This window comes from Tubulanus polymorphus, chromosome 10 (assembly GCF_964204645.1).
Source record: "Tubulanus polymorphus chromosome 10, tnTubPoly1.2, whole genome shotgun sequence".
NCBI classification, from domain to species: Eukaryota; Metazoa; Nemertea; class Palaeonemertea; order Tubulaniformes; family Tubulanidae; genus Tubulanus; species Tubulanus polymorphus.
Genome location: NC_134034.1, coordinates 2,908,902 through 2,931,713, shown reverse-complemented (window position 1 = coordinate 2,931,713; position 22,812 = coordinate 2,908,902). Strand labels below are relative to the sequence as shown.

Sequence of the window (22,812 nt, the reverse complement as noted above, 5' to 3'; positions counted from 1 at the left end):
CTTTCTATGGTTCTTCCCCGAGCTTTGATATTTAGAACCCCGTTAGCTCAACAAGCTTTTTAGCGCTGCCGTTCAACTACGAGGCCTCACTTTACCCCACTTTCCAAACGACCCGACACCGTTTCCGGCGTTCGAAAGTAAGACAACAACATTCAGGATTGGAATTTCAAGACGCATCGAAATTCCCCTCACACCCGGCAACGACAACAACGAAGACGAAGACGAAGATGAGCTAGACGCGAAAAAAAATCAACATCATTCGAACGAATAGTTAATTCTATCGGTTGAATTTCAGTCACACGCACGATAAAAACACGCGACCGTTCTTCAAATAACTAACCAAATTTCCGTCGAATTGCGACTCGAATTCGCGGGCGTACACGGTCCGCATAGCGATGAGGCGCGCGCGTGCGCACGAGTTTAACTTTCGTCGCAAAATAAAAATGCGAGACGAAATGTTGCAACGAAAATGACTTCACTCGATAAAAAGATAACTATTTTAGACTTTCAGTGGCGACTAATTATTTCCCAAAAGTGCTGGAGATGATTTTGAATCTTTTTAATGAATTTTGCCAACGTGCAGTGTATAACAGGCATACAACTTTAGTGCGGTGTATTGTTAGTTACTAGTATTTCACTATGTTTGACACTTATTGCCATCGGATAAAAACTAATTACTGATAACCTCAATACACCGCAATGCGGTGTACTAGCAAAGTCTATCTCTGATTAGTACACCGCATTGCGGTGTAGATAGATGCAATTAAAGGGTTAAAACTTTCGGACTATTTCACATTGAAATTGAAGAAAAACGAAAAAATATACCATACAATTACCCTATACATAGTGTTAACCCCTTTAGCTATTTGTGAATGTCGAAGTATCAAATTAGGCAGTCAACAAAATGACCCCAATCAGTCGCTTGCCGGCTCAGACTGGTTGAAAGATTAATTACATGAACCGAAATTTTCAAACACGTACTACTTCCATTTATACAAATAAGTCTGTAAATTTTGTTAGCCGATCACACACAACTATATCTTTACCTCAATTTCCGATTTTACAAAACAAACCGCCCACTCCCCCCCCCCCGGTTATATTTCCAGCAGGTGCGATGTGTGTGTTTGTACGGGATACACCGAATAAGTACAATGGAATCAATCAAGCTGCAGGGGTAGACCTAACAGTGCATCGTCCCCTTGTAAATTATCGGTGAAATATAAATTAATCTATCCCAGTCATTTCAAGACATAGACGCGAAATACCGAAACAAAGAGCTTACCTTGTCGCCGACTCCGGACTTGATGATTTGCACACCGGTTACGGCCTTCACCGCCGGGACGATCTCCACTGGAAAAGATACAAAAAAGACGACGCAATCAGCGTGCTTCTAAGGAATGAGAACTGTTGAACTAGCGGTAGTAGAGATTAGCTTCACGACGCCTAGTGGAATACTGATCGGCATTTCGTCCTACTTGTTGGGACACAAGCGGCGGACGACTTTTTTCTCGAACGTTTTTCCGAAAATCATTGGCTGGTCATTCGAGTATGAGCAGCCTACGTATTTCTAGAAATCTTAAGCGTTTAAGAAAAAATCTTGTCTCTTACTGCGGTTAAGTTGAGACCGGTAAAATTCTACCCCGAGATGGTGTCAAGTACTGAGTAGGAGTTTGTGAAATACAGTAGACTCTGTCTCTTACTGCGGTAAAATTGAGACTGATAAAATTCTACCCCGAGATGGTGTCAAATACAAAGTAAGAGTTTATGAAATAAAGTTTATGAAATAGACTCTGTCTCTTACTGCGGTAAAGTTGAGACCGGTAAAACTCTACCCCGAGATGGTGTCGAGTACTGAGTAAGAGTTTGTGAAATACAGTAGACTCTGTCTCTTACTGCGGTAAAGTTGAGACTATTAAAATTCTACCCCGAGTTGGTGTCAAATACCGAGTAAGAGTTTGTGAAATACAGTAGAGTCAGTCTCTTACAGTGGTAAAATTAAGATTAATAAAACTCAACCCAAAGTTGTTGTCAAATACTGAGGAAGAGTTTGTGAATTACAGTAGACTCTGTCTCTTACTGCGGTAAAGTTGAGACTGGTAAAATTCTACCCCGAGATGGTGTCGAGTACTGAGTAAGAGTTTATGAAATACAGTAGAGTCAGTCTCTTACAGTGGTAAAATTAAGATTAATAAAACTCAACCCAAAGTTGTTGTCAAATACTGAGGAAGAGTTTGTGAATTACAGTAGACTCTGTCTCTTACTGCGGTAAAGTTGAGACTGGTAAAATTCTACCCCCCCCCCCCCAGATGGTGTCAAATATTGAGTAAGAGTTTATGAAATACAGTAGACTCTGTGAACTTTGACACCAACTCTGGGTAGAATTTTACCGGTCTCAACTTTACCGCGGTAAGAGACAGAGTCAACCGTATTTCACAAAACTGCCGCTCTTGAAAACGTCCGACGTTTAAGACCCGATATAAGCGTCTCTAAATTTAGACGTAGCCAATAAAACGCACTCGTCGCTCGAAAGATTCTTGTCTACGCGAGCGCCGGAAAATTATCGCCGTAATCTTTCCGCGAAATCGCGCGAGTCGCCAGTGACTTATGCACTTAGATAATACGCGACGATTTTATTTCGACGGCGCGAAAAGTCGACGATTATCGACCGGATTTTAGCGTACCCGCGGGACGCCTCCTCGTAAAATCCGTTCCCGTTCGGATTTTATCGTCGCGCTCTCGTTTCGTCGTCGTCGCTTGTCGCAATTAAAGGAGAGTCAACTACTGAAATCGCGGTCGAGCTTTAAATTTGAAGACGAAAAAAGTAAAACGTCGCAAAAACCGACCACAGGAAAACGCGATCGAAGATTCATAATAAAGGCTCGGGGTCCGAGTTGAAGAAGAATTTGAATCGTGTAGTTTTGAGCACAAAATTCGATTCGTTCTCGGACTTGCAAGAATAACGTATAAACAGCCGTGTATTAACCCTTTCAGTGCGTCTACACCGCAGTGCGGTGTACAAATCAGTGATGGATTTTGCTAGTACACCGCATTACTAAAGCCGCCATTTTGATTTTTAATGTAGCATCGACTAACCCTTAACCCTTTCAGTGCGGTGTATGAATTGGTGAAGTTTGCTAGTACACCGCACTGCGGTGTATTGATTTAATTAGTAATTACTAATTATCTCTCTTGAAAGATGGCAGCACCTGTCAAACTTAGTGAAATACTAGTAACGATACACTGCACCGCGGTGTAGACGCACTATAGTGCTATTCCCGTTATTCAAAACACTAGGGTGGAATTTTTCAGAATTTTCAAATTATCTTCAGCACTATAGGGTATTAATTAGCCAGCACTGAAAGGGTTAGGCGCGTTCAACTTTAATGATATATACGCGGTAATGGGCTTTCCCTTTGACTCGATGTCACTGGGAAAGCAATTCTGGGGGGATTTCCCAATGATGGCCTTCCTTCTTATCTGAAGGGCTTTCCACACAGTCGATCCTAAGAGTTTGATAAGGGAGTGGAGAATGTAATGATGTATGGAAATGAAAGGGCAATGGTCTTGTGGCTCACCTGCCCAAACTAATGCACAGTTTAGACTCGTTCGGTCTGAAAGATGGATTAGACGCCGGATTTATTGAGGGACGGGTGGCAAAAGAGGATGAGGAAGATCGAAAGGGGGGGATGAAAGAAGAGTGAAGGAGAGAGGGTTGAGGGATAGAAAGGGAGTGGAGTAAGAACGGAAGGAAATAGATAAAGACAGGGAGGGGGAAAGGAGAGGGACAGTCAGGGATATTAGTGAGGGAGATAAATCAGAGAGGTGGTATAAAGAGACGCGAGGGAGATGTAGAGAGAAGGGTATGAAGGAGACAAGGGGCGGGGGAAAGCGAGAGAGGGATGGAAGAGAGAAGGGAAAGAGGTGAAGGAGAGAGGAAAAACAGGGAGCAGGTGGAAGAGAAAAGAGAAGGGGAAGAGGTGAGGGAGAGAGACGGAGAGAGAGAGGGAGAATGATAGGAAGTATAGTAGGGAGAGAGAGGAAGAGACAGGGGAAGAGGGAGTGAGAGAGAGAGAGATAGAGAGAGAGAGAGAGGGAGGGAGAGAGGGAGGGAGGGAGGGAGGGAGGGAGGGAGGGAGTGGGAGGGGCAGGGGAGGCAGAGGGTGAGAGGGGAGAGAGGGGAGAGAGGGGGAGGGTGAGAGGGGAGAGGGAGAGAGAGAGAGAGAGAGAGAGTAGAGAGGGAGAGGGAGAGAGAGAGAGAGAGAGAGAGAGAGAGAGAGAGAGAGAGAGAGAGAGAGAGAGAGAAGAGTAGAGAGGGAGAGAGAGAGGGAGTGAGAGAGAGGGAGAGAGAGATAGAGAGAGAGAGAGAGGGAGGGAGGGAGGGGCAGGGGAGGGAGGAGAGGGAGGGAGAGGGAGGGAGAGGCAGGGGAGGCAGAGGGGGAGAGGGGAGAGAGGGGGAGGGTGAGATGGGGAGAGAGGGAGAGAGAGAGAGAGAGAGAGAGAGAGAGAGAGAGAGAGAGAGAGAGAGGGGGGGAGAGAGAGAGAGAGAGAGAGGAAGGGAGAGAGAGAGAGAGAGAGAGAGAGAGAGAGAGAGAGAGAGAGAGAGAGAGAGAGAAAATGAAAGCTTTTACGATCTACGTATAATTTCTTGCTGCTACGGTTTCCCGAACGGCAATCCTCAACAATTACTAACAATTAATGTAGAGCCGCGTGAATCGTAGACGCGATACGACGCCGGGTGTCACCGTACGTAAAATTGTCGAAAATTATCCCCGACCGCGGGTACCCGCGCGCGCGCTCTAGCAATTACGCGAAACCGCGCGAACAGACGGCGATGAGGATGATGATGACGACGATGATGATATTCAGTCATTCAGGCCTCGTCGCTAATTACCCCCGCAAACAGAAATCATTTGACAGCCGGGGCCGCGGTTTTTTCCGGTCGACAATCGCGACGAGAGTCTTCTTCGGCGACAAAGGCAACGTTTCGAGAGGTTCGGCGTTTATCGCTATCTCGAAACGGTTTAGCAGCTCGAAGCTGTTAGTGTATATACCCGTCAAAGTACAGATATCTCGACCCGGTTTTATACACGTCATTTTTCCGATGGGATAAATCCCAAACCTGCGGAGGGTAACAAAGTTATCCACTTTCATAGTTCGGTTATCGTTATCGTCGGGTTTAGATTATGGGTTTCAATATCATCCCGAGGGGTGACTCCTCAACCTCTGGGCCTGGTTTTATAGAATCAGTATCAAGTTTATCCCTAGGGATAAATCCTCAACCTGGGCCTGACTTTATAAAACGGGTATCAAAGTTACCCCTAGGGATAAATCCTCAACATGGGCCTGGTTTTATAAAACGGGTATCAAAGTTACCCCTAGGGATAAATCCTCAACCCGGGTCTGGTTTTATAAAACGGGTATCAAAGTTACCCCTATAGGGATAAATCCTCATCCTGGGCCTGGTTTAATAGACTGGATCCAGTTCCACAGTTATGAGTTAGAGTTAACTCTGAATTCATTTTCAATGCTTCAACTCTATAGAGTCAAATCTTAACTCGCAACTGTGGAACTGGGTCCTTGGTATCATAGCTATCCCTAGCGATAAATACTTAATCTGGGCCAGGTTTAATAGACCGGGTATCGAAATTACCCCTTGGAATGAATACTTAACCTGGGCCTGGTTTAATAGACTGGGCATGGAAGTTACCCCTGGAATGAATACTTAACCTGGGCCTGGTTTAATAGACCGGGTATCGAAATTACCCCTTGGAATGAGTACTTAACCTGGGCCTGGTTTAATAGACTGGGCATGGAAGTTACCCCTGGAATGAATACTTAACCTGGGCCTGATTTAATAGACCGGGTATCGAAATTACCCCTTGGAATGAATACTTAACCTGGGCCTGGTTTAATAGACTGGGCATGGAAGTTACCCCTGGAATGGATACTTAACCTGGGCCTGGTTTAATAGACCGGGTATCGAAATTACCCCTTGGAATGAGTACTTAACCTGGGCCTGGTTTAATAGACTGGGCATGGAAGTTACCCCTGGAATGAATACTTAACCTGGGCCTGGTTTAATAGACCGGGTATCGAAATTACCCCTTGGAATGAATACTTAACCTGGGCCTGGTTTAATAGACTGGGCATGGAAGTTACCCCTGGAATGAATACTTAACCCGGGCCTGGTTTATTAGACTTGGTATCGTATTGATCCGTAGGGATAAATGCTGTACGCAAACTACCTCTCCACCCTTTTAGATCCTTATCTCCGTCTTTCCATCTCTCACTTTCCCCCCAGTCGCTGTCTCTTCTTCGACTCGTACATCCCTCTCTCCTCTCTCCATCTCTTTACCTCTCTCTATCTCTACCCTCCCTTCTTCCCTTAATGCCTTTCTCGGAAAGCTATTATCGCGGCGCAGCGGTTGATTGAAACGATCGCTCGGCTATCCGACGGCGCATTCGACGACGAACAAAAACGAGACGTCGGCCGTAAAAAGACTTTCGTAGGCGCGACGGCTTTTCGTAAAGTTTACCGCCCGAACTCCACGGGCAAAAACACGGCAAAATGTCGAAGACAATCCGCGTAAAACTATAGCCACGATACATCCACGGTTAGGAAAACCAACCCTGTACGAATTGACAATGACTTCGAAAATATATCCAGTGCCGCATTGAGAATAACAAGAGTCCTAAAAATACTTCCTTGAACTACTATTTTATTCAACATTTTTCGACTTTATCTTTACTTAAAAGTCATCTACAGCAATACTACAAAATGGCGACTTTTATTTGATTCGACATTTTCCTGGCTATTCCCTGACATGCATGATGTTTCCCCTCACTATTCCCTGACATGCACGTTGTTTTCGCCTCACTATTCTCTGACACGCATGTTGTTTCCCCTCACTTTTCTCTGACACGCATGTTGTTTCCCCTCACTATTCTCTGACATGCACGTTGTTTTCGCCTCACTATTCTCTGACATGCATGTTGTTTCCCCTCACTATTCTCTGACACGCATGTTGTTTCCCCTCACTATTCTCTGACACGCATGTTGTTTCCCCTCACTATTCCCAGACATGCATGATGTTTCCCCTCACTATTCCCAGACATGCATGTTGTTTCCCCTCACTATTCTCTGACATGCATGTTGTTTTCTCTGACTATTCTCTGACATGCATGTTGTTTTCCCCTCACTATTCTCTGACACGCATGTTGTTTCCCCTCACTTTTCTCTGACACGCATGTTGTTTCCCCTCACTATTCTCTGACATGCACGTTGTTTTCGCCTCACTATTCTCTGACATGCATGTTGTTTCCCCTCACTATTCTCTGACACGCATGTTGTTTCCCCTCACTATTCTCTGACACGCATGTTGTTTCCCCTCACTATTCTCTGACACGCATGTTGTTTCCCTTCACTATTCTCTGACACGCATGTTGTTTCCCCTCACTATTCTCTGACACGCATGTTGTTTCCCCTCACTATTCCCTGACATGCACGTTGTTTCCCCTCACTATTCCCTGACATGCACGTTGTTTCCCCTCACTATTCCCAGACATGTACGTTGTTTCCCCTCACTATTTCCTGACATGCACGTTGTTTCCCCTCACTATTCCCAGACATGTACGTTGTTTCCCCTCACTATTTCCTGACATGCACGTTGTTTCCCCTCACTATTCCCTGACATGCACGTTGTTTCCCCTCACTATTCCCAGACATGTACGTTGTTTCCCCTCACTATTTCCTGACATGCACATTGTTTTCCCTATTCCCAGACATGCACTTGTTTTCCCCTCACTATTCTCTGACATGCAGGTTGTTTCCCCTCACTATTCCCTGACATGCACATTGTTTTCCCTATTCCCAGACATGCACTTGTTTTCCCCTCACTATTCTCTGACATGCACGTTGTTTCCCCTCACTATTCCCAGACATGTACGTTGTTTCCCCTCACTATTTCCTGACATGCACGTTGTTTCCCCTCACTATTCCCTGACATGCACGTTGTTTCCCCTCACTATTCCCTGACATGCACGTGGTTTCCCCTCACTATTTTCTGACATGCAGGTTGTTTCCCCTCACTATTCCCTGACATGCACATTGTTTTCCCTATTCCCAGACATGCACTTGTTTTCCCCTCACTATTCTCTGACATGCAGGTTGTTTCCCCTCACTATTCCCTGACATGCACATTGTTTTCCCTATTCCCAGACATGCACTTGTTTTCCCCTCACTATTCTCTGACATGCATGTTGTTTCCCCTCACTATTCCCAGACATGCATGTTGTTTCCCCTCACTATTCCCTGACATACATGCAGGTTGTTTCCCCACACTATTCCCTGACATGCATGTTGTTTTCCCTGACTATTCCCTGACATGCACGTTGTTTTCACCTCACTTTTCTCTGACACGCATGTTGTTTCCCCTCACTTTTCTCTGACATGCATGTTGTTTTCCCTGACTATTCCCTGACATGCACGTTGTTTTCACCTCACTTTTCTCTGACACGCATGTTGTTTCCCTTCACTATTCTCTGACACGCATGTTGTTTCCCCTCACTATTCCCTGACATGCACGTGGTTTCCCCTCACTATTCTCTGACACGCATGTTGTTTCCCCTCACTATTCTCTGACATGCACGTTGTTTCCCCTCACTATTCCCTGACATGCACGTGGTTTCCCCTCACTATTCTCTGACATGCAGGTTGTTTCCCCTCACTATTCTCTGACATGCAGGTTGTTTCCCCTCACTATTCCCTGACATGCATATTGTTTTCCCTATTCCCAGACATGCACTTGTTTTCCCCTCACTATTCTCTGACATGCAGGTTGTTTCCCCTCTCTATTCTCTGACATGCACGTTGTTTTCGCCTCACTATTCTCTGACATGCATGTTGTTTCCCCTCACTATTCTCTGACATGCATGTTGTTTCCCCTCACTATTCTCTGACATGCACGTTGTTAACCCTGACTATTCCCTGACATGCAAGTTGTTTCCCCTCACTATTCCCTGACATGCACGTTGTTTCCCCTCACTATTCCCTGACATGCACGTTGTTTCCCCTCACTATTCCCTGACATGCACGTTGTTTTCCCAGACTATTCCCTGACATGCACCATGTTTTCCCTGCTAACCGATGAGTTCACCCGATGAAGCTCCCATACACTAGCAGCTAAAGCTCGTACGTCTTAATAACCGACTTAAAAGTGCTATCGATCTCGTTGTATTCATTCCATACCAGGTGAACACGGCTCTCGTCTACGAATGTTTTCTTTTCGCGCGCGGGCCGTTACAACGTCGACTCACCGCGTTTCGATAAGGGTCATTGACGAGGCGTTAGCGGCAAGAAGGAAAATCCATGAAAATCCGGTTAAGAATGCGCAGTATCGAATACCGCGATCAATCACGATTAGAAAACGTCTCGTGGGGAGGGGGGAATGGGGGGGGGGTGATTTACACCATTGATCGGATATATACACACGCAGCCGAAATAAAGATCGATTAAAGCTCGATGCCGAGTCGAGCGTGCGGCGGATGGAAAAAAACATCGACCTCAAGATAACGTCTGTCATCCGGGAAAATTAATTATCGTGGAAAAACTCTGCAACGGTTAGTTATTATATAGACCGGGGCCCGTAAGTCACTTTGCACCCAGGTTCTTGCTGAGGGAGGATGTGTCTACTAGGGGCAGGGGTTTGTACTGTGACAGAGTCTCATGATGTCATCAGGTTCAAATCTCTGCTGAGGGAGGATGTGTCTACTAGGGGCAGGGGTTTGTACTGTGACAGAGTCTCACGATGTCATCAGGTTCAAATCCCTGCTGAGGGAGGATGTGTCTACTAGGACAGGGGTTTGTACTGTGATAGAGTCTCATGATGTCATCAGGTTCAAATCCCTGCTGAGGGAGGATGTGTCTACTAGGGCAGGGGTTTGTACTGTGACAGAGTCTCATGATGTCATCAGGTTCAAATCCCTGTCGAGGGAGGATGTGTCTACTAGGACAGGGGTTTGTACTGTAAAAGAGTCTCATGATGTCATCAGGTTCGAATCCCTGCTGAGGGAGGATGTGTCTACTAGGGACAGGGGTTTGTACTGTGACAGAGTCTCACGATGTCATCAGGTTCAAATCCCTGCTGAGGGAGGATGTGTCTACTAGGACAGGGGTTTGTACTGTAAAAGAGTCTCATGATGTCATCAGGTTCGAATCCCTGCTGAGGGAGGATGTGTCTACTAGGGCAGGGGTTTGTACTGTCATAGAGTCCCATGATGTCATCAGGTTCGAATCCCTGCTGAGGGAGGATGTGTCTACTAGGGGCAGGGGTTTGTTCTGTGACAGAGTCTCATGATGTCATCAGGTTCAAATCTCTGCTGAGGGAGGATGTGTCTACTAGGACAGGGGTTTGTACTGTAAAAGAGTCTCATGATGTCATCAGGTTCGAATCCCTGCTGAGGGAGGATGTGTCTACTAGGGGCAGGGGTTTGTTCTGTGACAGAGTCTCATGATGTCATCAGGTTCAAATCTCTGCTGAGGGAGGATGTGTCTACTAGGACAGGGGTTTGTACTGTGACAGAGTCTCATGATGTCATCAGGTTCAAATCTCTGCTGAGGGAGGATGTGTCTACTAGGGCAGGGGTTTGTACTGTGACAGAGTCTCATGATGTCATCAGGTTCAAATCCCTGCTGAGGGAGGATGTGTCTACTAGGGCAGGGGTTTGTACTGTGATAGAGTCTCATGATGTCATCGGGTTCAAATCCCTGCTGAGGGAGGATGTGTCTACTAGGGCAGGGGTTTGTACTGTGATAGAGTCTCATGATGTCATCAGGTTCAAATCCCTGCTGAGGGAAGATGTGTCTACTAGGGGCACGGGTTCATACTGTAACAGTGTCTCATGATGTCATCAGGTTTAAATGAATTCTGAGGAAGAATGTTTCTATACCAGGACTTGAGATGCCAAGAGGTTCAAATCTCAGCCTTCAGTTCAGCAACAGCAACAGGTGACCGAGTTTATACAGCTGGAACCTTGGCGTCTACGAATGCACAATAGTTAATCATAGATTCCTGTAGTGTTCGTCGGTTTGGAGGTGTCTTATATCACAATATAACACGCTAACAGTGACTAACGCCACCAGCCATTAGCGATTTGCAATTGATCACCGCATTAACAACAGTAGCGGCGAAGTGTTGTCACAGAAAACAATACTGATAGCGACATTCCATCAACTCCCGACTCGGAATTAATGGATAATCATGGACGACCTGCATCAAACACCGGTCTAAACATTTCTATTCTATTCGCATTCGTTTTTATTCGCGCGTCGGGAAGTCGGTGGCAAGTGACTGCGGCAAGTGGCGGTCCACTAGGTGGCGCTAGTAGTTTGGTCGATCTACACGCTTCAAATTCTTCTACATTTCAATAACCACCCGGTAAATTCCACGTGGCAAGCGACGATCCACCAGGTGCCGCTAGTGTGCATTAGGACATCATCTACCGCAACAATTGAGATTGTCGCAAGCTAGGATCCGCTAGATGTCACACGTGTGCAGTAGGACATCAACCACTCCGCCTATAGAGGATTCCTGTTGCGGCAATTTCAGAATCCACCAGATGTCACTAGTGTGTTGTAGGACATCAGTTTTTGCAGCAATTGAGAATATCACTTGTGACAAGTGAGGATTGGCCAGGTGGCGCTAGTGTGCAGTAGGACATCAACTACTGCAACGTTAGAGGATCCCTCTTAAGGCGAGCTCGGATCCACCAGGTGTCGCTAGTCGCTAGGATCCAGCTGCTCGACGCTGATGCTGATATTCTGCTGAAGATCCAAGTACGATCGATCACTTATTTTCTCAAATTCGACTAATAACTGTTTCGAATGAACATTAAAAAAACGGACGATGATCTGAAAATACGTCAGAAAACCCGATTTTCTTTTTCTTTACGATTAACGGAAAAAATTGCGCCGATTCCGCGAAATTCATCGACGCCGAAAACTACGATTGAAACGATACGAATACATGAATAATATACATAGACATAAAAACAACGACGACGACGAATGGAATTTCAAATGATTAGAGATCAAACGAGGTAGAAAAAAAAACGCGAATGCGTCTGCTCACGGGAGGAGAAACCGATTCGAATCGTCGTCGACGACGGACGGAGTTTCCGTCGTTTCCATGGAAACTCGGTACCGGCGAAAAACTAACGAACAGCCGGATTTCGACACGTTTTTTTTTTTCCGCGATCGATTTCCGACCCGCTAGTCGAGTGAAGGTAGCCGGGGTTCGACGCGTAACCGGGCGCCGGGTAAAAATCGGGTCGATGGTTTTTCGGATAAAACCGTGTCGTCGAAAGCGCGCGGCAGGTGCGTACGTCGATCGATGAATATTAACCCTCTACACCCCGCTACCTATTCGCATTATATCCACTGATATTGTTCGATGTACACGTTATACCACCAGCCCTTAACGGACAGAATTCCACCTCTCCACCGCCGTCATATATCAAGCAGTAATTCCGAGTTAAAATCGTTTCGATTTCATTGTTTTAAATCCATTGAAATTTACCTCTAGAACTAGCATTGTTCCATTGTCGAGACATAAGTTCGAAAGACTCGTCTCAGATTTTGAGACAGGTCTAAAGTTGTGAGATCGGTTATAGAACACTGGCCTTAGAATTCTTAAGAGTTGTTAGATAGGCTAAAGAACCAAAATGAGCTTAGACTGGTCTTAAATTGTTAGATTGGCTTTAGCACTAGATAGAATGAGCTTAGACTGGTCTCAAGTTGTTAGATTGGTTATAAAACCAAAATGAGCTTAGACTGGTCTTAAGTTGTTAGATTGGCTATAGTACTTAAGTGACCTTAGACTGGTCTTAAATTGTTAGATTGGCTTCAGCACTAGATAGAATGAGCTTAGACTGGTCTTAAGTTGTTAGATCAATTCTCAGCAAACACAAAATCTTATCAATTCTCAATTTCTCATACTCTTGATCAGGTCAGGGAGGTGATCAAGGTCCCAACTCCCTGATCAGGTCGAAAACTTTGAAACCGGTTCCCGCGATATAGTTGCTTACTCGAATTCAGAATTTTGTCGGGGAAATCAGGTAAAAACCGGTTTGCGTCGTTTGCTAATGAAACGCATCGATGCGCGGGCACACAGGGGGAGTGTACGAGGAGACTTAATGACCGACGCCGCATTGAAAGCAGCTCGGACGGAAGGTACTCATTTTCGCGTCAACTCGTGTAATCTCCGACGATCGGGAAAAGACGTCTGCCAATTTTTCGCGTTCTAAAAAGTGTCGCGACCCGCGGCGGAAGTCGAAGTGAAATTATACGATGACATTGACAATTACCCTCGGGGGCAGACGGGCGGAATGATTGCAGACTGTCACTGGTTGGGGGAAAGGGCTCGGTATCTGTGAAACTCGAACGGCGGACGAACGAATGAACTTCCTATACTGCCACCAGATGGCATGATTAACAGTCCATCAAATCAGTTCATTTTTACATTTTACCCTGGATTTTTAGAACTGTTGATGTCCTACTGCACACTAGCGGCACCTGGTGGATCATGACTTGCCACTGAAGATGAAATTTGAAGTTGATGTCCTAGTGCACACTAGTGACACCAGGTGGATACTCACTTGCCACAAGTGGAATCCTCTATTGCTGCAATATTTGATGTCCTACTGCACACTAGCGACGCCTGCTGCCGAATCTTCACTTGAAAAAGTGGATTGCTAAATTGTTGCAGTAGTTGATGTCCTACTGTACACTAGCGACACCTGGTGGATCTTCACTTGCAACAAGTCGAACCCTCTTTTGCCGCAGTAGTTGATGTCCAACCACACACTAGCGATACCTGGGGCATACTCACTTGCTAGAAGTCATCAAATCCCTACCATCCCTAGTGCGTTTGTTCTGCATAAGAAAAAGTCTCTCTCATCCATTTATAAAATCACTGCGCCCGAAAGAGAAACCATCCGTCTGAAAATCGCTGAGTAATTGTCCACCATCGACAATCAAAGGTATACAGCTTTCTCTTTTTCTCCTCTCTCCCTCTATCTCTCTCACTCTGTGACACGGGAAAAACTGATCCGTTTCCATGGCAACGGTTTCTTTGATGTCCGACAGCCGGAGAGAGAGACGCGGCTGATGAGAGAACGAAGATTCATCGTCGGATTCATCCGATTCGTCGCGTGCCCACTGAATAAACAACCCAAACATATAGCTGTACGAGCAGGGCCAGGCTGAGCAGTTGAGAGAGAAGAGAGAACATGAGATGGAGGGGGAGATGGGAGGGGCATGGCAAGATTGGGACCAACGTTGATGAGTGGGTAGATAAGAGAGAGGGGAAAGGTGTGAGGGGGGCAGAGATATGGAGGATATGAAAGGGAGGGAGGGAGGGATTGGTAGGATGCAGTTGAGAGGGAAGAGAGAACATGAAGGGGAGATGGGAGAGGCATGGCAAGATTGGGACCAACGTGGATGAGTGGGCAGATAAGGGAAATGGGAAAGGTCTGAGGTAGGCAGGCAGGGAGGGAGGGAGGGAGGAAGGGAGGGGAGGAGGGAGGAAGGGATTGGTAGGATGCCGAGTGGACCCAGGCGTGGGAATGTGAGGGAGAGAGGTAGGGGAGAACACCGTTAAACATTACAGGATGATGGAGGACCAATCCGGACCTAAATCTTAATGAAAAAGAATAAGAATGGAGGACGACCGATATCCAAATGGTCTGTAGAATTTCAGTCAGGGTATTGCGGTAACTATCTTCATCGTAGACAGCAAGAAAACGGATTAAAGAGTAGAGAGAGGCAGACCACTCCAGCACTCACTAGGGTCAAAAGAGGAGACAGGGAAAGGAGACGAGTAGAGACCACTGAAGAAAAGTGGCAAGGGCTACATTTTATCAGTGCACTTTCAAAAACTGATCGTCTACACTTCACATGTGTTCAGTGCTTCACCTGAGACATTTTTAATTTAAAATGAACTACAAACACCAGACATGAGACATTTTATCAGCACACTTTCAAAAACTGATCGTCCACACTTCAAATGTGTTCAGTGCTTCAACTGAAACATTTCTAATTGAAAATGAACTAACACCAGATATTACACATTTCATCAGCTACAGATGTTGCAAAGGCTACACGCGTCTTTGGTAGGATACCGGCCCGCTGGTTATAAAGGACCCTATAGGACGGTACAGTCGGAATACGACCGATCATCGTAACTATCTTCATTATAACGCCATTTCCGATATCAATTAGCGACGAATTCGCATGCGCACGAGCGCGCGCGTGCGCGCAATAAATGAAATGTCAAATTCGTTAATCCGATTGCGCGAGTCCTACATTAACCGAGCTTTGATCGTTAATAGGGCGAAGAAATCCAGCCGCAAATTGAAGACGCATAAAAATATCCCGTCTTATGCTTTATTAACGGCAGCAGCAACAACCGACGACGACGACGGCAACACTCGAGAATATAGCCAGCGATGATAACATTTTCAAAAACGCTAATCACAAATGAAAGGCAAGAAAATTGGCTTCGGATTCGCGCGATTGTTCTCGATGCCGAGGGTTTTTTTTCTAGCCAGAAACTAAGTTTACGTCGCGCGCAGACGTCGAAACACAGTCCGCACGAAGCCGTCTGAAAAAGTACGTTTAGTTTCGGCGGTACATTACGTCGGTTTGATATTCTCGGAGCCACCCACTATAGAGAATGGAATGGCTACGAATATTGTGATTTTGATATCGTCGGAGTCACCCTCTAAGAGAAAGAAAGGTCCCGAATTGCCCGGAGTTTTCATATATTTCTCTATCCATGAAATCATCTTCAACTCGATTTGGATGTTCAAGCCTGTAGCATCCCCTTTGATATCCCGGCGAACTTTGATGATTTGAATATTCTCAAAGCCGATCCTTTCAACTATAGGAAAACATTGATTCGTGCAATTCACTTCAATCAACGGATATGAATGTAAAATCAGCAGACTTTCAAAAACTGATCGTCTTCACTTCCCATGTGTTCAGTGCTTCACCTGAGATATTTTTAATTGAAAATGAACTACAAACACCAGACATTAGACATTTTATCAGCACACTTTCAAAAACTGATCGTCCACACTTCACATGTGTTCAGTGCTTCACCTGAGACATTTTTAATTGAAAATGAACTACAAACACCAGACATTAGACATTTTATCAGCACACTTTCAAAAACTGATCGTCCACACTTCACTTGTGTTCAGTGCTTCACCTGAGACATTTTTAATTGAAAATGAACTACAAACACCAGATATTAGACATTTTATGAGCACACTTTCAAAAACTGACCGTCCACACTTCACATGTGTTCAGTGCTTCACCTGAGACATTTTTAATTGAAAATGAACTACAAACACCAGATATTCAACATTTTGTCAGCACACTTTCTCAGAAACTGATTGTCCACACTTCACATGTGTTTATAGCTTCACCTGAGACATTTCTAATCGAAAATGAACTAGAAACACCAGACATTAGACAACTATCAGCACACTTTCAATAACTGATCGTCCACACTTCACGTCATCTGCAATCTGCTCGACGATCAATGCGCTATTTTCCGAGGATTGTGTTTATTTTTTTCCGGGTACGCTGATGCCGCTGACGCCGCTGACGACGACGACGACGACAACTTTTATTTTTTTCCGCCGAACCGAAACGAACAGTTGTTTAACAACGCTAATTCGAGACGGACCGGGGAGTGGCGCGGCGCGTGATCAAACCAAGGTTTTCACTAACAGCCGGCAGCAGTTCGCGATCGTCTTCGCGTTCGGTTGATGGGGATAATTTAGCCAATTATTCGCCTATTTCTCGGAGAGATACCGTTTTTGTTCGGGGCGAACGGTTTTTTTTTTTTTGGCGGCGGCAGCAGTGATGAATGCGACACAATTTTTACCCTCCCCATCCGTGATTATTCTCGCCTATCGCGACGAAGACTCATTCGCGTACGGAACAATTCTTTTTTTTTCTAAATTCAGCCGGTAGTATTTTTGCGAACTTTTTCGAAAACTCTTTACCTCTCCTCCCTCCCTCTTTCCTTTACCCTACCCGATCCTTTCTTCTCACTCTTCTTTCCTTTTCTTCTTCACTTTCCTCTCTTATCCTTTCTCATCCTCACTCTTTTGTCTCTGTCTGCTCCTTCCTCTTCAATCCCTCTTTCCTCCCTCCCTCTTCCTTCTCCTCTCTCTTCTCCTTTCCTTTCTCCTTCACTTTCCTCTCTTATCCTTTCTCATCCTCACTTTTTTGTCCCTGTCCGCTCCTTCCTCTTCAATCCCTCTTTCCTCCCTCCCTCTTCCTTATCCCCTCACCTCTCCTCCCCTTTTCTCCTTCACTTTCCTCTCTTATCCTTTCTCATCCTCAATCTGATGTCCCTGCCCGTTCCTTCCTCTCTCCTCCCTCACTCATCCTTCTCCCCTACCTCTCACTTCTTTCCTTACTCATTTTCCTCTCTTATCCTCTTTTACTCGGAAAGAAGTACATACCAGTAAAGTGAGGGCCCATAAAGAAGCATTTTTGCCGAAATACTAGTCACGTAGACCAGCCAAATAATCCAGGGTAATTCCATAGCACTTTCCTAAATATTCAATCTTAATGACAAGTGAATAAGCAGGCCTTACTCATCAAATACTTCAACAGTCAAATTGCGCATGAAAAATACATAAAAATCAAATTAGGCATGACTCTTTCATCGAAATGAACGACAAAGATGATGTTTGCGCAAACTTTTTCCAAAAGAAGGACTAGGAAGGACTTGGAAGGAGCGCCGGAAACCCTGAGTCTTGTAGTTAGACGCGGAGATGATCTATCCCGATAATTCGTGTGACGCATGACTAGAGCAGCTCGTGTAACGCATTCAGTTCGTTAAATTATTCAACGCCACAAATTACTCTCTCTCTCTCTTATTCTCTCTCTTTCTCTCTCTCTCTCTCTCTCTGGAGAGAGCGATTAAACTGCAGTCATCGAATTACAAATAGAAACGTCCACGACGTGAAACTGCCGCCCGATTGCGATTCATTTTTGCCCTCGTCAAGATTTGCGATCGACGATGTACTTTATCGAAGGTGACATTACGCCGACGAGCGGGAAAGCAATTTTTTTAGATTAAAGAAACAAAAACGAGTTTCCAGAAACGTAATAAGGTTTCTACGTGCGATAACCATTTACGGGGAAAAGCTGTTTGCTCTTATCCGTCGACAAAAACAAAAGGTCTCTGAGTGCGTACTATGGGCATGCGCTCTGATTACCATGATTTGGATATTTTTGGAGCCACCCATTAGATAAAGGGATACACCCTGAATACCATGATTTGGATATTTTTGGAGCCACCCACTAGACATACCCGTGTGCTTCGAACACCATATTTGGATATTCTTGGAGCCACCCAGGAATAACATGATTTGAATATTTTTGGAGCCACCCACTAGACAGACGCATGTGCTCTGAATACCATATTTGGATATTTTTGGAACCACCGACCAGATAAAGGGATGCACCCTGAATACTGTGATTTCGGTATTCTTGGAGCCATCCATTATGATTTCGGTATTCCTCGAGCCACCCAATATAGACAAATACGCATTTGGAATACAATGATTCAGGCATTCTCGGAACCACCCACTTACATGGCTCTGAGCACCATAGGCGTTCTTGGAGATGACCCACTGGTGAACGATAGCTTCGAAGAATATTCACATCGAGTACAAACCGTGACCGAGCTTAAAGTTTCACCCTTAAAACAGGCTTCCGTCACACGATAGATTCTGAACCAGAAAATCGAACCAACGATACCGCGAAACTTTCTTCAAACCTACCGCCGCCTCAACAGCGCAACGAACGCCATAAAAAAATCAGTCCTACGCCGAGTAGATTTGCTAATAGCGGCGATCAGCAGAAAAATATAAATAATCTTAATCACGCGATATAAAGACGACCAGCGAATTAGCTAAAACGAGTATCTGATTCTTGATCTTACAAACGCATTCGACGCGGGTAAATAAACTCTCGTTTTTCGTGTTTTGTTTTCGAGGGTACGTACGCACGTGGGTTGCGGCAATCACTTTCTGCGACATAAAAGATTGCTTTGTCCGTAAATGAACCTTAGAAAAACGAAAGGTTGAAACCAATCGTCGATAAACGCCGACAAAAAGCTTTCGATTCATTTTTTCTTTCGTTAACGACACCCATCAAGTGGAGATGATCGCGCTAATTTTTTTTTTCCCCGCTTATTTTATTCCCTTTGTTTTCGTACAGGTCATCAACGTAGAAGCTTTTTATAATAATAATAATAATAATAATAATAATAATAATAATAATGTCACATTTATATAGCGCCTGTTTCACTAATAATAATGTTCACCAGCGCTTTGTAAGGTAGTGGTGCTGAATTCACCGAGCATAGGCTTTGCGGAAAAGCAAATGTTTTAAGCCTAGCGCACATCGACACTGCGATTGGAGACAACTAGTTGCCAGGCAGTTTTCGGCGCATGAGAGCAACTGGCTGGATACAATCAGTTGCTCGAATTTGTCGATGTGAGCGAGCTTACGACTGGTTAGCGTCCATCTATCTCCAGTTCCACCCAGTTGCTCATGTTCTACTTTTGAGCAACTAGTTGTACTCAGTCGCTCTCATATCCGTCGATGTGAGCGCTCCATAATCAACAACACATGGTTGTAACTGACTAAAACAAAGCTATTTGTCACGTGACTTGTGATGCCCTCAAGAATATTTGCTAAACCACATCTCAGTTGCTGTCGATGTGTGCGCTATGGACCTAGCGACCGGCATGAGCCACGCAGTTGCTGGTTTTTACTAAATTTTCGATGTGCGCGGGGTACTCGCTGACTAGCAACTAGTTGTCTCCAGTCGCTTTGTCGATGTATGCTTAGCTTTACTCTCTGTTTGAAAGTGTTGATTTCAGTTATATTCCGTATATTTGCGTTCGAGAGAGTTCCACAGAGTTGCAGCAACAGATTGGAAGCTACGTCCACCAAACGTTTTAAGACGGTAGCGATACGTGGTAAGAAGATCGCAACAACTGGATTTTTACCGTTTCAATCTCGAGACAAAATGACAATCGGAACTCTAGCGCGCCACTCGGCTAAACGGGAAGGTCGTGATTTTTCGAAAAGGGGAGGTCGTAGGCAGATATATTCTCGAGATAACTAGCCACGGCGATTACTAGTTTACGTAACCCTATACCCGAGGAATAACTTTTTTACCCGATAGATATAAAAGCAGGTCTAGGTCGAGTTTTTAACCCAAAGGGGTAACTTTGATACCCGCACTATAAAACCGGGCCCCGGTTAAGGATAATTCTGATACTAGGTTTATAAAACATCGATTAAGAATTTACCCCTGGATAACTATAATGCCCCGCCTATAAAACTGGCTCCAGGTTAAGGATTTATCCCTATAGGGATAACTTTAAGACTCTGGACACAGGTTGACGATTTATTCCCATGGATAACCAGAGTCTATAAAATCGGGCCCAGGTTAAGGATTAATCGTAAAGGATAGCTTTGAGAACACTCTCCATAACAGGGCCAGTTCAAGGATTTATCGCTAGGGATAACTTTGATACCTGGGCCAACTAAATTTAGGAGCCCCACAAATGAATTAAGAGCCCAGCAACTGAGTTTAGGGCCCCACAGATTATGTAGGAGCTCCGCAGATGAGCGCGGAAGCCCGGTTTTAAAGACCGGTATTATCTTTAACCCCCCGGATATCAACTCAATCGAAAATGAATCGTCAAGTTAGCCCCCGGGTTAAAGTTAATGCTAGTCTATACGAAGCCGGACCCGGGTTGAAGACGCGTTCCTGGAATAAGTAACTTTGATACACGGCCTTATATATGGGCAGGTCCAGAATTTTCATCGCGAGTCTTCCGACGCGAAGAAAGTACGCATGTATACACATACGCACACGGACATATACATATACATATACATATACATATACATATACATATACATATACATATACATATACATATACATATACATATACATATACATATACATATACATATACATATATATATATATATATTTATATATAACATGATTGCTTGTTAAATGTGTAAACCCCCAATGGATCTGATTAACCCGTCTAATTTCAGGCAGGGCGTATCCAGCGCTCGCCGGTGGTACTAATTACGACCGACACGACGGTGTCAGGACAAACACTTCCGGACAACGGCGGGAATTACTAATTATACAAGCGTGTCCATCACTGCGCAACGAATAATGACCAATGCCTTGAGACAGGTAGCGAGACGGAGAGAGTGAGAGATCGGGGAGTGAGTGGGAGCGTTAGAGAGATCAGAGAGAGAGGGGGAGCGTTAGAGAGATCAGAGAGAGAGAGGGGGGCGTTAGAGAGATCAAAGAGAGAGGGGGAGCATTAGAGAGATCGAAGAGAGGGGGAGCGTTAGAGATCGGAGAGGGGCAGCGTTAGAGATGGTAGCCCCACACATGAGCTGAGAGCCCCATTGATGAGCTGGGAGCCCCATAGACTAGTTGGGAGCCCCATAGACTAGCTGGGAGCCCTATAGACTAGCTGGGAGCCCATAGACTAGCTGGGAGCCCCAGTGATTACCTGGGAGCCCCACAGATTAGCTGGGAGCCCCAGTGATTAGCTGGGAGCCCTACAGATGAGCAGGGAGCCCCAGTGATGAGCTGGGAGCCCCACAGATGAGCTGGGAGCCCCAGTGCTTAGCTGAGAGCCCCAGTGATTACCTGGGAGCCCCACAGATTAGCTGGGGGCCCCAGTGATTACCTGGGAGCCCCAGTGATGAGCTGGGAGCCCCACAGATTAGCTGGGAGCCCCAGTGATTAGCTGGGAGCCCCAGTGATTACCTGGGAGCCCCACAGATGCGACTATGAGTAATACAATAATTGTTCAATTCCAGCAGATGACATTCCGTAACACGTCACATGATCAGTTGATGACACATCGCACGACACATTCACGGCAAAAATAGAAGGAAAAAGAATCGACGAATCAGCGAAGGAATCACGACTCACAATCGACGGCAGGTAAATGAAAATTGATTTCTGGAGGATATCGGCTTTGAGCGTATCCGGGATCCTGAGCCGATGATATCCTCCCGACAGGATACACGACCGGACAGATCTGGAAAAAATATCGATCAATCCACATTCCACATCGTAATTCCGCACTGTATAATTCCACACTGCTATACCACGCTGTCAGTCCACGCCCCACCCTTATTCCACACTTACCACAGTTGCGTGGGTATAATTCAACTCCGGTTCCAGTTCCACAGTTGTGTGGGTTTAATTTGACTCTGGATCCAGTTCCACAGTTGTGTGGGTTTAATTTGACTGAACCCAGTTCCACAGTTGTGTGGGTTTAATTTGACTCTGGATCCAGTTCCACAGTTGTGTGGGTTTAATTTGACTGAACCCAGTTCCACAGTTGTGTGGGTTTAATTTGACTCTGGATCCAGTTCCACAGTTGTGTGGGTTTAATTTGACTGAACCCAGTTCCACAGTTGTGTGGGTTTAATTTGACTCTGGACCCAGTTCCACAGTTGTGTGGGTACAATTCGACTCTGGATCCAGTTCCACAGTTGTGCGAGTAATTTGACTCTGGATCCAGTTCCACAGTTGTGTGGGTTTAATTTGACTCTGAATCCAGTTCCACAGTTGTGTGGGTTTAATTTGATAACCGAATTATTCAATCGCGCCCGATCTCCGACTAACGACCTCCGCGATGACCTCGACTTCGACCTTCG

At 45.3% G+C, this 22,812-nt stretch overlaps 1 protein-coding gene across 1 annotated transcript in view; it reads right to left on the bottom strand.

Moving 5' to 3' along the window:
* Positions 1-166: 166 nt before the first annotated feature.
* LOC141912222 (uncharacterized) overlaps positions 167-22,812 on the bottom strand; it is a 79,731-nt gene continuing 57,085 nt past the window's right edge. The window contains exons 11-12 of the mRNA XM_074803440.1: positions 1,283-1,350; positions 167-232 (exon numbers count right to left, since the gene is read on the bottom strand). Coding sequence (XP_074659541.1) covers positions 167-232; positions 1,283-1,350 — 134 coding nt within the window. The remainder of the gene's footprint in view (positions 233-1,282; positions 1,351-22,812) is intronic.